Genomic DNA, 12,278 nt, shown 5'->3' on the forward strand with positions numbered 1-12,278 from the left:
TGAAAGTCAACAAACTTGATGAAATGGCCTCTCACCTGTGACCCATCTCGAAAGGGTTAAGTGACCTGCCTAGACTATTCACATATGAGGCTAGGAATGCAGAGTTCTAAATGAATCTGATGGCCTTGCGGGGTGCGTCAGTGACTATAAGATTAAGCCTAATTAGGTTAAACTGTTCCATAATGCGTGATATTCACTAAACATCTCTAGTATAAGGTTAAGCTTAATTAGGTTAAACTATTCCATAACATGTGATATTCACTAAACACCTCTAGTATAAGGTTAAACTATTCTACAACATATGATATTCACTAAACACCTCTAGTACAAAAAAGGACTTTGAGTGTGGTCAAGCATCTGATAAAAAATGACAAAACAATTGACTTATCTAGTGATAGACACCAGATCTAGTGATGCTTTCAAAACCTGAGTACTGGGGACAGGTAGTAAAACTCAACAAGGTGATGGTATCGGTACTACAAACAGATGAAGAAAATCACACACAAACACTACTGTCTGAGGTGGGGCTCCGAGAGATGACAGATCCATTCCTCAAATATCTTTTGCAATACATAGCAACATCTACACCCACCCCTTCTTTACGTATATGTTGATGTCGTCTGTACTTTTAACTCCTAATTTCTTTTTTGTATGGGTTAATGAAGTTTAAAAAGCTTCCCACATTACTCATTTAATTGCATAATTTCAACCAACAGTTTGATTTACATTTGCAGTTATCACTAGAGGATTTCAGGAGTTGCTCAAAGTATTACTCACTATCTCTAAAAAAAAAACAACATAAACAAGAAGTTCTATGGTAGGTATACTGTTTAAGTTAACATCTTTTTATTTGAAAGAAAAGAAAATAGCTGAAATTCGCTTCAAATTTTGGTGGTTCAGGCATTTGTATTTAACATGCAAATTACAAGTACACTTTTTTATGACCAGGCATTATGTAGTGGTCAGCATGTCCTGATTGTGAATCGAAGAGTTTGAACTTCTACTCCCTTCTCTTACTGCAAAACCAAGTTTCACACTCTGAGCCCATACATGCAAGAATAGCCCAAGAGTTGGCAATGGGTGCCCTCTCTCTGTCTTTCACTTCAAAATTAGAGGGGGTTGTGCACAGATATCTATCGTGTAGCTTCACATGAGACAAGAACAACACTTTTCTCCATGAAAATTCCTAATTTATTAATTTATATATTATTTAAACCATTAAACTGAACTTGAAATGGACACCTAAATTCAATTAATCAATCTCATTACTTTCAGTCTTTCGCCTTTATCCCAATTTAAGTTTATGTAAAGATGAATTTTTTTTCCAATAAATTAGGGAAAGATTCTTTAGATTTAATTTATAAAAGTTTTTTTAAAACATTTAACAATTTCTTCCATAACAAAGCAGTGAATGGATTCCAAAGCTAAATGAATGTGTACACCTTTTCAGCAGTGGAGACATTATAATATGATGGTTAATTCCACTTTTTGTTGGTAAAGAGATGGCAATGTTGACTAGCCACTTTCCCTCTAGTATGACTTCTAAATTAGGGACAGCAAGTCCTGATAACCCTCAAGCAGCTTGGCATGAAGTTCAGCAGAAAGATAAACGAAATAATTGAAATGTGCATTACATATGCATAAAGATCTTCTTAAAATGAGAATTTCTTGTGGGGTGAATTGAATAAAAATGATTTATTTTTTCAGAAATCAAGTAAAAAAAATTTTTTTTGTGTGTGTGTATAACTTTAAAGAAATACCTCCTGCTGTGAAACACAGAATTTAAGTAACGTTCTTAAAAATGACTGGATGTCTGATAACGGGTGTTCAATATGTTGTTATTAATTATTTAAACCTTTTGCTAACTAATGAAAGAACTGTTGTACTTACACCTATTCCTCGGAACAGAATTATAAATACATTCTGTCGTTTTATGTTTTTATCATAAATATATCTGTTCAAGTTATTATTGCTCCTGTTAAGTTTAGTGTATGTAGCTTCTGCCGAAAATATAGATAATGGCAAGGGTGACAACCTGATGAAACAGTGTGTTTTAATTATTATAAGTAAGAATGTATGAGTAATTTATTAAGTTAGCTATTATTAAATTCTCTCTAAAAAAAAACAACTCCAGATGCTTTGATGATTTGTTGTCAAACTGGATGTAGTTTTTTTTTGTGTTAGAGCATGGATCATACATAAAGTTTAGTAATTCTTTAAGATACCAGCAATTTTCCAAGACAGACAGATAACTTTTATTATTGAGATCAAATTAATGTGTTGAATATGTTCTCATCTAAAAAAAAAATATCATTGTGCAGATACATTTTAACAGTCAAATGAAGCCATTAAACAAAGAATCTATATCTCATTGTTGTACTAACTTAATTGATGTAATAATTAAAAATGTTGTCACTATAAGTAATTACATTTCTGAACTTTTTAGAACAATCATGAGCTTTAAAAAGAAATGAAGAAACTTTTGAAAAGTAAAATTTAATTAGGGTAGGAATTTCTTTTGAAACTGCTTAAATGTACCGAACAGCTAAAGGTTACACAAACAAGGTTCTTGTTTGTTTTGTTTTCCATACTGGACAGTTATAGTTAATTTAAATAATAAAAGAATTAAATCTTATGGTGTGCTTCTACAGTCTTTATGTATTTAGACGAATTAAGGACTACAAGATTCTTGTTTGTTTTGTTTTCCACACTGGACAGTTATAGTTACTTTAAATAATAAAAGAATTAAATCTTATGGTGTGCTTTTACAGTCTTTATGTATTTAGACGAGTTAAGGACTACAAGATTCTTGTTTGTGGAGGAGATGGTACAGTAGGCTGGACTCTACAGTGTCTCGACAATGTTGGTCAAGATTCAGAATGCTCATCCCCTCCATGTTCTATCCTGCCTCTTGGAACGGGCAACGACCTTGCACGGGTCCTTCGTTGGGGGCCAGGCTACACTGGCGGAGAAGAACCGCTTACAGTCCTCAAGGATATTATAGATGCAGAAGAGATCAGGCTAGATAGGTAAGTACAAATGTGAATAAAAGTGATAGAGATGCCTTGTTAATAAGTCTTAAATTACAAAGTAAAGTTCATTTTATTATAAAAAGGAGCACCAGAAATGTAGCAAACGTTTTTAGTAGATTTCCAATCAATGAATTCATTAGAAAGTAAAGTTTGTTTATTGGAGTGGCACAAAAGTCTTCTGTGATTTATTTATTTTTCAGTGTGACAGATCTACTCCTTTGTATTGATACATCACATAGACGTATATGAAATATTTCACAAAGTACTCATTTATGAATTTGAATTTTGCAATTGTTAAATGCTACAGATGCAGCATGATAGGTATAATCTTGGGTATGTACAGGTGGACTGTAGTGTTTCACTCTGATGAAAAACCTGATGAAAGGCCAGGAATTGTGAGTAACAGCTCTGGATCCACGTCTGAGGACAACACAGCCATCTTCATGATGAACAATTACTTTGGAATTGGCATCGATGCTGACCTGTGTCTTGACTTTCATAATGCCAGGGAAGAAAATCCTAACAAGTTTAATAGCAGGTAGGAAACTTTCCATCATCAGTGAATATGCTATAGTTTGTATCAACTGCATTTTCATCTCCTGACTTTAACTTTGGAGTCTTAAATAACCTAGAATTGAATTTTAATATAAAAGAAGTTTTGGGGTCCAAAAACCCAATGATCTCTTATATTTCCTTTAGATCCAGTAAAATAAATTACAGTCTGCCTTATCAGAAACCTTGCAGAACACCTAAATTTCAGGTAAAATGCAGGGAAGATTGTTAGTACTCTAAATAAATGACCATACTTTTTTTTACAAGTCTTTTTATTTCCAGACTTCATAACAAAGGGGTTTACTTTAAAATGGGCCTTCGGAAGATGGTGGGCAGGAAACTGTGGAGAGATTTAAACAAAGAGGTTCGCCTCGAAGTGGATGGGAAAATGGTAGATCTACCGCCAGTTGAAGGAATCATCATTCTAAATATTCTGAGGTAAATTTTATTCCTGTTACTATCCTGAGAATAGGAATTTTGTGGTACTTTTATAATCTGTTTTGTAGAAAGATAAATAAGAAGTGCCATCCAAGCAGAAATATTTTTGCATTAGTAAATATACATCAAAATTTTTCACATGTATTTTCAATAGCTGGTTGTCCATACAAATACGGCATCAATTTTTCAACACTGTACAGGGTGGGCAAAAAATCTGGGCACTCCCCCTCTTACTTAAAGCTCACGTGATAATTCACTGTGGGGCTTTATCAAACAGGTTGTGGCAAAGGAACAATATGATACAACTTATGCTTTAAAACAAACAATTGTTGAAAGTTTCACTAAGGTCACCCCTAATATGCATCACAACTGGAGATGTATCATCCTATGTCATGAAAATGAAGGCCAACAGACAGACATTTTGGATTATTAATTGAATCTTTTGTTAGTCTGTTTCAGTATGAGAAATGTAAATACGTCAATATGTAATAAATTCTTTCTTTCATGTACACTATCTTTATTTGAGGGGGAGCTGCCCACCCTGAATATAGCAGAAATACATATTTCATGATTATTTATGTTTTATGCATGTTCAAACAGATGTAGATCCAATTGAAATTTCTAGTTAAGATTTTGAGTTAGTATGGAAAATAGCTTGTATACATAGTCATCCCAGAATTCATGTTGTATTGCAACATGAGTCAGTAAACCTGGAAATTTTACCTTCATTTAGCTGGGGATCAGGAGCCAACCCCTGGGGTCCTGAAAGAGAGGACCAGTTCTCTAAGCCTAACCACTATGATGGAATGTTAGAAGTAGTGGGAGTTATGGGAGTCGTCCATATGGGACAGATTCAAAGTGGACTTCGGAATGCTATCAGAATTGCACAGGGAGGACACGTGAGTTTTTACTCATTATTATTTAAATTTTAAATGTGTTTAAAATGGTCAGCACTAATACAGTAGAAGATCAGTTGACTGAAAATTATTTGATATGTTAAAACAAAGAGCCTTTCTTATGTTCTCTCATTATCCCAATCCTGTACAAAAGTATATTGTACAAACTATATATGTATATATATATAGAGAGAGAGAGAGATTGAATGAAATATTACACCAACATACACAATAGCATTTAAGTTAAACCCTTAAATTATGCAACAAAGGTAACAGTTGATTATTAAAATTGAAGCTGTCTAATAGGACTGCTTTTAACAGCTGGTGACAGTCAGGCTAGACCTTTAAATTCTGAGACACAGGTGACAACTTTCTCAAAACTGTAGCTTTATAAGAAAACTGCATTCATCAGGTTATACTTAAATTTTCCTTATTAAGAGGAAGCAACATCTAACAGAAATATTTGTAATAGATCAAAAATACAGAAAAAAATTAAGCACATAGACTTTGTAATTGTTCACAATAATTCTGAGTTCCTATTACATATAACAAATGTGATAATTATAGCTGGTAACTGAAAATGTAGTTACTTTTGATATTATTTTACAAATAGTGAATTGTATTAGATAATTATGATAATCGTAAGCTTGTAAATATTTTTATTTATAACAAGTACTGAATATTCTAAAGACAGCCCAAATGTTCAGTGGGCTTAAATAATACTTATAAGAATTCTGATCCTGGACTTACAAGAATGTTTTAAATGTGTAAGATTTGCTCATGGTTTTTTAGTACTAATTAACTAATGCTACATAATTTTATTAACAAAGAAAAGTTGTATTGCCACTAAAAGTGGAAAAACACTAACAAAAAACCAGCTATATTAAATACTCTGGTTTCTATAGATTCGAATCCGACTCAACACTGATATGCCTGTACAAGTGGATGGAGAACCTTGGATTCAGAGTCCTGGGGAGGTCGTGGTTCTTCGCTCTGCCCTCAAGGTAAGTAAAAACTTTAATTAATTTCTATTTAAATAACTGGGTCCTTGCACCTGATATTAAATTAACTGAATACTCCTGATATATATATTTGAGTTTCTAACGTCTCATTTCAGGTTTCTTTATTTTGTCAGTGCAGGTAATTTGAATTTATTTTAGTTATTTTTAGATTTATAAGGACTCATCTATTGAAAATTATGAAAGTCTTTCACCAAAACTGCAGAAATATCATTTGAGATGAAGTTTCATAAATCAGATATTTTGCAGAGTTAATGGTTGTTGCAAATAATATTCCACAATGTGTATGATATGGGGAATTGAATACCTGAATACTGATGTATTATCATTGTGGTCCAGATTTATCTTGTCAGTTGTGATAAGAGCATTCTTTTATAGCTGATTTAGGCAGTCATCACGATGAACAAACAAAGGTATAATGGGCAGGAACTGCCTAATAGAGCATGATACTTGTGGAGAAAGTCTTGTAGGACTAAAGTATAAAAGTAGTACAGATGGAATGGACATTTTGTAAGATTTTGTCTTAATTTGTTAAGAAATACACACACACATATATATAAATTTCTTTAGTGATAAAAGCATTAAGGTTGTTGTAGAAGAACAGTTGATACTTACAAGTTAGGCTTACTCATTGCATTTTAGATTTCTACATTGTATTTGAAAATTACACATTGTACAATGACTATATTAATTACCAGGCTATGTGTTAAAATGTACACATTGCACAATGAGTATATTAATTATCAGGCTATGTGTTAAAAAATACACACTGCACAATGAGTATATTAATTACCAGGCTATGTGTTAAAATGAACACATTGCACAAGGAGTATATTAATTACCAGGCTATGTGTTAAAAAGTACACATCGCACAATGAGTATATTAATTACCAGGCTATGTGTAACAAAGTACACATTGCACAATGAGTATATTAATTACCAGGCTATGTGTTACAAAGTACACATTGCACAATGAGTATATTAATTACCAGACCATGTGTTAAAAAGTACACATTGCACAATGAGTATATTAATTATCAGGCTATGTGTTAAAAAATACACATTGCACAATGAGTATATTAATTACCAGGCTATGTGTAACAAAGTACACATTGCACAATGAGTATATTAATTGCCAGGCTATGTGTTAAAATGTACACATTGCACAATGAGTATATTAATTATTAGCTCTCTGTAGTTTTTAAATTATGTTTACCAAAGGTCATGCCCTCCCCCCACCCTAAGTGATAAAAACCGGGTTTCGATACTCGTGGTGGGCACAACTTGGATGATCAGTTGTGTAGGTATACGCTCAACAACAACTAAAGTCAATCAAAACAAAAATTATTGTATAATCTAAAAAGATACAATTTATTTATTTTTTTGTGACATTTTTAAGATTTATAAAAAAATCTCTTTTTTTTTTTAAATGGGCTAATTTTATCTTTTTTTCAATTAAAACTTTTATATAGAATCAGACAGTCCTTCATGGTACCGAGAAGGTTAATATTTAGCTATTTTTGTTAAAGGTGGAGTAGCTATTTTGTGCTTTTAGGTATCTTCCACATTAAAAGTGATGAAAGAAACAGTAAGCTTACAACTGGTAATATATTTCAAATGTAATAAACAAAATAGTAATTATGATGTTAAGTGTAATAGTAACCTTTTTAATTGTGAAGTGTAAGTTCAGAATTAGTCAGAACCAGAAGTAAAACTTAAATTAAGAGAAGAATATAGAAAAAATCAAGTAAATGTGAATCTGCAAATATTATTTTTTTTCTTTCTTTGTGCATTTCAAAGAGATTCAAATGAAACGTACAACGATTCTTTATGTAGGCTACCATGCTCAGGAAAAGTAAAATGAAACGTAGAAATACAGAATCGGTTCTTGCCTCATCCAATGCAGAACGATCTTATGAAGACTGATTTGTTATGTTAGGCAGAAACCTAGCTAGGGCAAGTGATCCCTGTGGCTCCATAGACAAGTTATGTTTCTCTTAGTATTGAAGACCTTGGCTGATAGTTCAGACTTTGGGATCTGTCTGAAGAAGTGTTTATTTAAACAGAAACCTAGCTAGGACAAGTGATCTCTGTGGCTCCATAGACAATGTCAAGAAGACAAGAAACCTTGTTCCTGCAAGTTATGTTTCTCTTAGTATTGAAGACCTTGGCTGATAGTTCAGACTTTGGGATTTGTCTGAAGAAGTGTTTATTTAAAAAGAAACCTAGCTAGGACAAGTGATCTCTGTGGCTCCATAGACAATGTCAAGAACACAAGAAACTTTGTTCCTGCAAGTTATGTTTCTCTTAGTATTGAAGACCTTGGCTGATAGTTCAGACTTTGGGATCTGTCTGAAGAAGTGTTTATTTAAACAGAAACGTAACTTGGTATAGTGATCCTTCTTGTTCTATAGGCAGTGTAAAGAACACGGGAAGCTTCGATCATGCAACTTATGTTTTTCTTAATGTCGAAGACCTCGTCAGATAGTTCAGAGGGCAAGGTCTGCCTGAAGAAGTGTTTTTTTTTAGAAAGAAACCTAGCTAGGTATAGTGATCCTTCTGACTCTATCGGCAGTCTCAAGAACATAGGAAGCTTATTTTGTGCAAGTTGTATTTATCTTAAAGTCAAAGATCTTGTCAGATAGTTCAGAGTATGGGGTCTGACTTTACAGAGCATACAGTTGTCATGATCTGGTATATTGGGTTTTTTCACTTTCTAGTCAGTTTTGAAATTGGATCTTTGAGTCTCGTTGTTATCTTGTATTTTTAAAAATTGGTGAAAAACCTGTTGTACTGTTTTAGCTTTATTATTAATCAACAGTACTAAACTTGTTATATAAAGTGTTATATATGCATTCAACAAGTTCTAGACTTCAGCAAATTATGTACAGCAGCTATTTTACAATTATTTAAGTAATTTATTCTGTTGCATTTATATTATTTCAATTACCCAATAAAATATTTTAATTAAGATGAAACTGGGAATTTTATTTTCAGTTGACTATTTTAAAAGTTACTTTGTTTGTGTTAAGTTATTTTAAGTATTTTTTCTTTTCTTTCATTAATACAATTTGTTTTTTAAACACTCTGAAAGAAGTCGTGGTTTTTGATGTATTTAGTAGTGTTAAAAAAGAACATTCCTCAGAGAGAAAAAAATGTACTTTCCTGTTAGGTTAACAAAATGTTTCAAGCTTATTTATTGTTGTTTAAACTAAAGGCCATGAGACAGAAACTCAACATTTAATTTTCAGGAGTCAGTTTACAAATCTAGTTGTGTCTGGCTTTTTGTTAGTGTCACTGGTAAGTCTGAGGGCTTCTAATGATAAAATTATGTGTTTAACGACACAGACCTGTTTTTGAGTGAAGCATATTCTGTATGTGCTTCTTTTCGTGCCATATCTAGTGTGTCCTAATCCTTGTGCTGATTTTCCTCTTGTTGGAAAGTTACTTGGTGCCATGGAAACGGCATCATCACAGCAGTTATTATTTCTAATCTTGCACACCTTGTTTAATAGCCAAGTATAGCGAAAACTTTTTTTTTTAAAGAAATTAAAAAAATTTATTTTCTAGTGTAATGCTGAAAAAATCAATTTAATTTTTTCTAGTATTGTGCTGACTTCAAAAAATAAGAATCTTTCTTGTATAAGTTTTTCAAGGGTATAGGAATTCTTAAGTCGTTTAATGTCTTTTGTGTGTGTGTGTATGTTAACATACGTAATTGACCGACAGTTGTCAAGCATTTTTAAAAGTTGGTGCAATTTTTTATTCAAAATTTACTCGTGATAGAATGCAATTTCCTGCAATTGATAAATTAGTTTCAAGATGCTATTTCTTGTATCAAACAAAAATAAAGATTTCAAGTTAACTTAAAATGTTTTACACCTTTAGAATTAGCTGTGCAACATAAACCTTCAACAAGAACATTATATGTATTTTTGTAAACTAACATCTTTGTGAACTACCAGTAACTTAAAACAGATAACTACACCTGTGTTACTTATAATAGTGGAGCATCCAAGTTTGAACCCTTTGAATGCGGCTGCTTCTAATGTGCACGGAATTTTGCGAGCCATACACTGTGTACAGCACACTCGCATTCAACTGCTGGAAGTGGACCGTACAGCAAATTAGCAGTCAAGGGTTTAAACACACTTGGATGTGTGTTAATCAAATGTTTTTATGCTTAAATTTGTTTGTTAAAAGCCTCACTAGTGGAATAATTTTTTTTTTGGGGGGGGGGTTACTTGGAATCTTATAAATGAAAGAAACATGGAAAGAAAGTTAGGTTATTTATAATGTACTTATATTAAATGGATTGTTCACTAATCCCTTCATCTGTTTGAGACACATTTCAAAAGAAAATTGTATTCTAAGTACAGGTAGTGATAATGTGTTTTTAAAATTGACATTTGGCTACTCACTACTCTTGTTTGGAAGAACATTAAATAGACAGTTGACCAATATCTACTTCTGTTATAGACTTATGTAGAAGGTGATTAAGCTAGTCATTACTTCTGTTATAGACTTATGTAGAAGGTGATAAAGCTAGTCATTACTTCTATTGTAGACTTATTTAGAAGGTGATTAAGCTAGTCATTACTTTTGTTATAGACTTATTTAGAAGGTGATAAAGCTAGTCATTACTTCTGTTAGAGACTTATTTAGAAGGTGATTAAGCTAGTCATTACTTCTGTTAGAGACTTATGTAGAAGGTGATAAAGCTAGTCATTACTTCTGTTAAAGACTTATTTAGAAGGTGATAAAGCTAGTCATTAGTATTAGGTGATGCAACTTAACACACGGCTGTATAAGGAAGGTTTAGTAATAGATGACACAAGTTAACACATACAGCTGTTTAATGAAAGTTTAGTAATAGATGACACAAATTAGCACAGAAGAACTGTGTAAGGAATATTTAGAACTAGATGCCACAAGTTAACACATACAGCTGTTTGAGGAAGGTTCAGTAATAGATGACACAAGTTAACACATACAGCTGTGTAAGGAATGTTTAGTACTAGATGACACAAGTTAACACATACAGCTGTTTAATGAAAGTTTAGTAATAGATGACACAAATTAACACAGAAGAACTGTGTAAGGAATATTTAGAACTAGATGACACAAGTTAACACATACAGCTGTATAAGGAATGTTTATCAGAAGACACAAGTTAACACATACAGCTGTTTAAGGAAGGTTCAGTAATAGATGACACAAGTTAACACATACAGCTGTGTAAGGAATGTTTAGTACTAGATGCCACAAGTTAACACATACAGCTGTTTAAGGAAGGTTCAGTAATAGATGCCACAAGTTAACACATACAGCTGTGTAAGGAATGTTTAGTACTAGATGCCACAAGTTAACACATACAGCTGTGTAAGGAATGTTTAGTACTAGATGCCACAAGTTAACACATTCAGCTGTGTAAGTAATGTTTAGTACTAGATGCCACAAGTTAACACATACAGCTGTGTAAAGAATGTTTAAGTACTAGATGCCACAAGTTAACACATACAGCTGTGTAAGGAATTTTTAGTACTAGATGCCACAAGTTAACACATACAGCTGTTTGAGGAAGGTTTTGTATTAGATGACAGAAATTACCACATAGAGCTTTGTAAGGAATGTTTAGTACTAGGTGACACAAGTTAACACATACAGCTGTATAAGGAATGTTTAGTACTGGGTGATGCAACTTAACACACACAGCTGTGTAAGAAATTTTTAGTACTAGGTGACACAAGTTAACACATACAGCTGTATAGGAAATGTTTAGTACTAGGTGATGCAACTTAACACACACAGCTGTGTAAGAAATTTTTAGTACTAGGTGACACAAGTTAACACATACAGCTGTGTAAAGAATGTTTAGTATTCATGTTCACAGTAGCACTATCTTCTCATGCCTAAACTTCAGTGAAGTTAGAAACAATCTTAAGTTAAAACCATGTCCCCTCATATGTATTCTTGTTAAAATAAAATGTTTTTTTTTAAACATGCACTTATACTGGGACATGCTATATCACTGCTACAGCTGAAAGAAATGAAGAATGTTGACAATTGACCCATTAGTTGATGCACCCATTTTTACCTGATCATGTAATTAAATACAGTAAAGAGAAGTGATGTTAATACTAATTGACCCATAAGTTGATGCACCCATTTTTACCTGATCTTTTAATTAATGACAGTAAAGAGAAGTGATGTTAATACTAATTGACCCATAAGTTGATGCACCCATTTTTACCTGATCTTTTAATTAATGACAGTAAAGAGAAGTGATGTTAATACTAATTGACCCATAAGTTGATGCACCCATTTTTACCTGATCTTTT

At 32.6% G+C, this 12,278-nt stretch overlaps 1 protein-coding gene across 1 annotated transcript in view; it reads left to right on the forward strand.

The window, feature by feature from the left end:
- Positions 1 to 8,883, forward strand: part of LOC106462641 (diacylglycerol kinase theta-like) — a gene marked incomplete at its 5' end in the record, with an annotated part of 30,552 nt that extends 21,669 nt beyond the window's left edge. The window contains 6 exons of the mRNA XM_022389957.1: positions 2,772 to 3,029; positions 3,376 to 3,570; positions 3,867 to 4,022; positions 4,756 to 4,921; positions 5,824 to 5,922; positions 7,774 to 8,883. Of these exons, the coding sequence (XP_022245665.1) occupies positions 2,772 to 3,029; positions 3,376 to 3,570; positions 3,867 to 4,022; positions 4,756 to 4,921; positions 5,824 to 5,922; positions 7,774 to 7,863 (964 nt within the window). The remainder of the gene's footprint in view (positions 1 to 2,771; positions 3,030 to 3,375; positions 3,571 to 3,866; positions 4,023 to 4,755; positions 4,922 to 5,823; positions 5,923 to 7,773) is intronic.
- Positions 8,884 to 12,278: the final 3,395 nt, after the last annotated feature.

The sequence above is a fragment of the Limulus polyphemus genome, unplaced genomic scaffold, assembly GCF_000517525.1.
Source record: "Limulus polyphemus unplaced genomic scaffold, Limulus_polyphemus-2.1.2 Scaffold1216, whole genome shotgun sequence".
Taxonomy (NCBI): domain Eukaryota; kingdom Metazoa; phylum Arthropoda; class Merostomata; order Xiphosura; family Limulidae; genus Limulus; species Limulus polyphemus.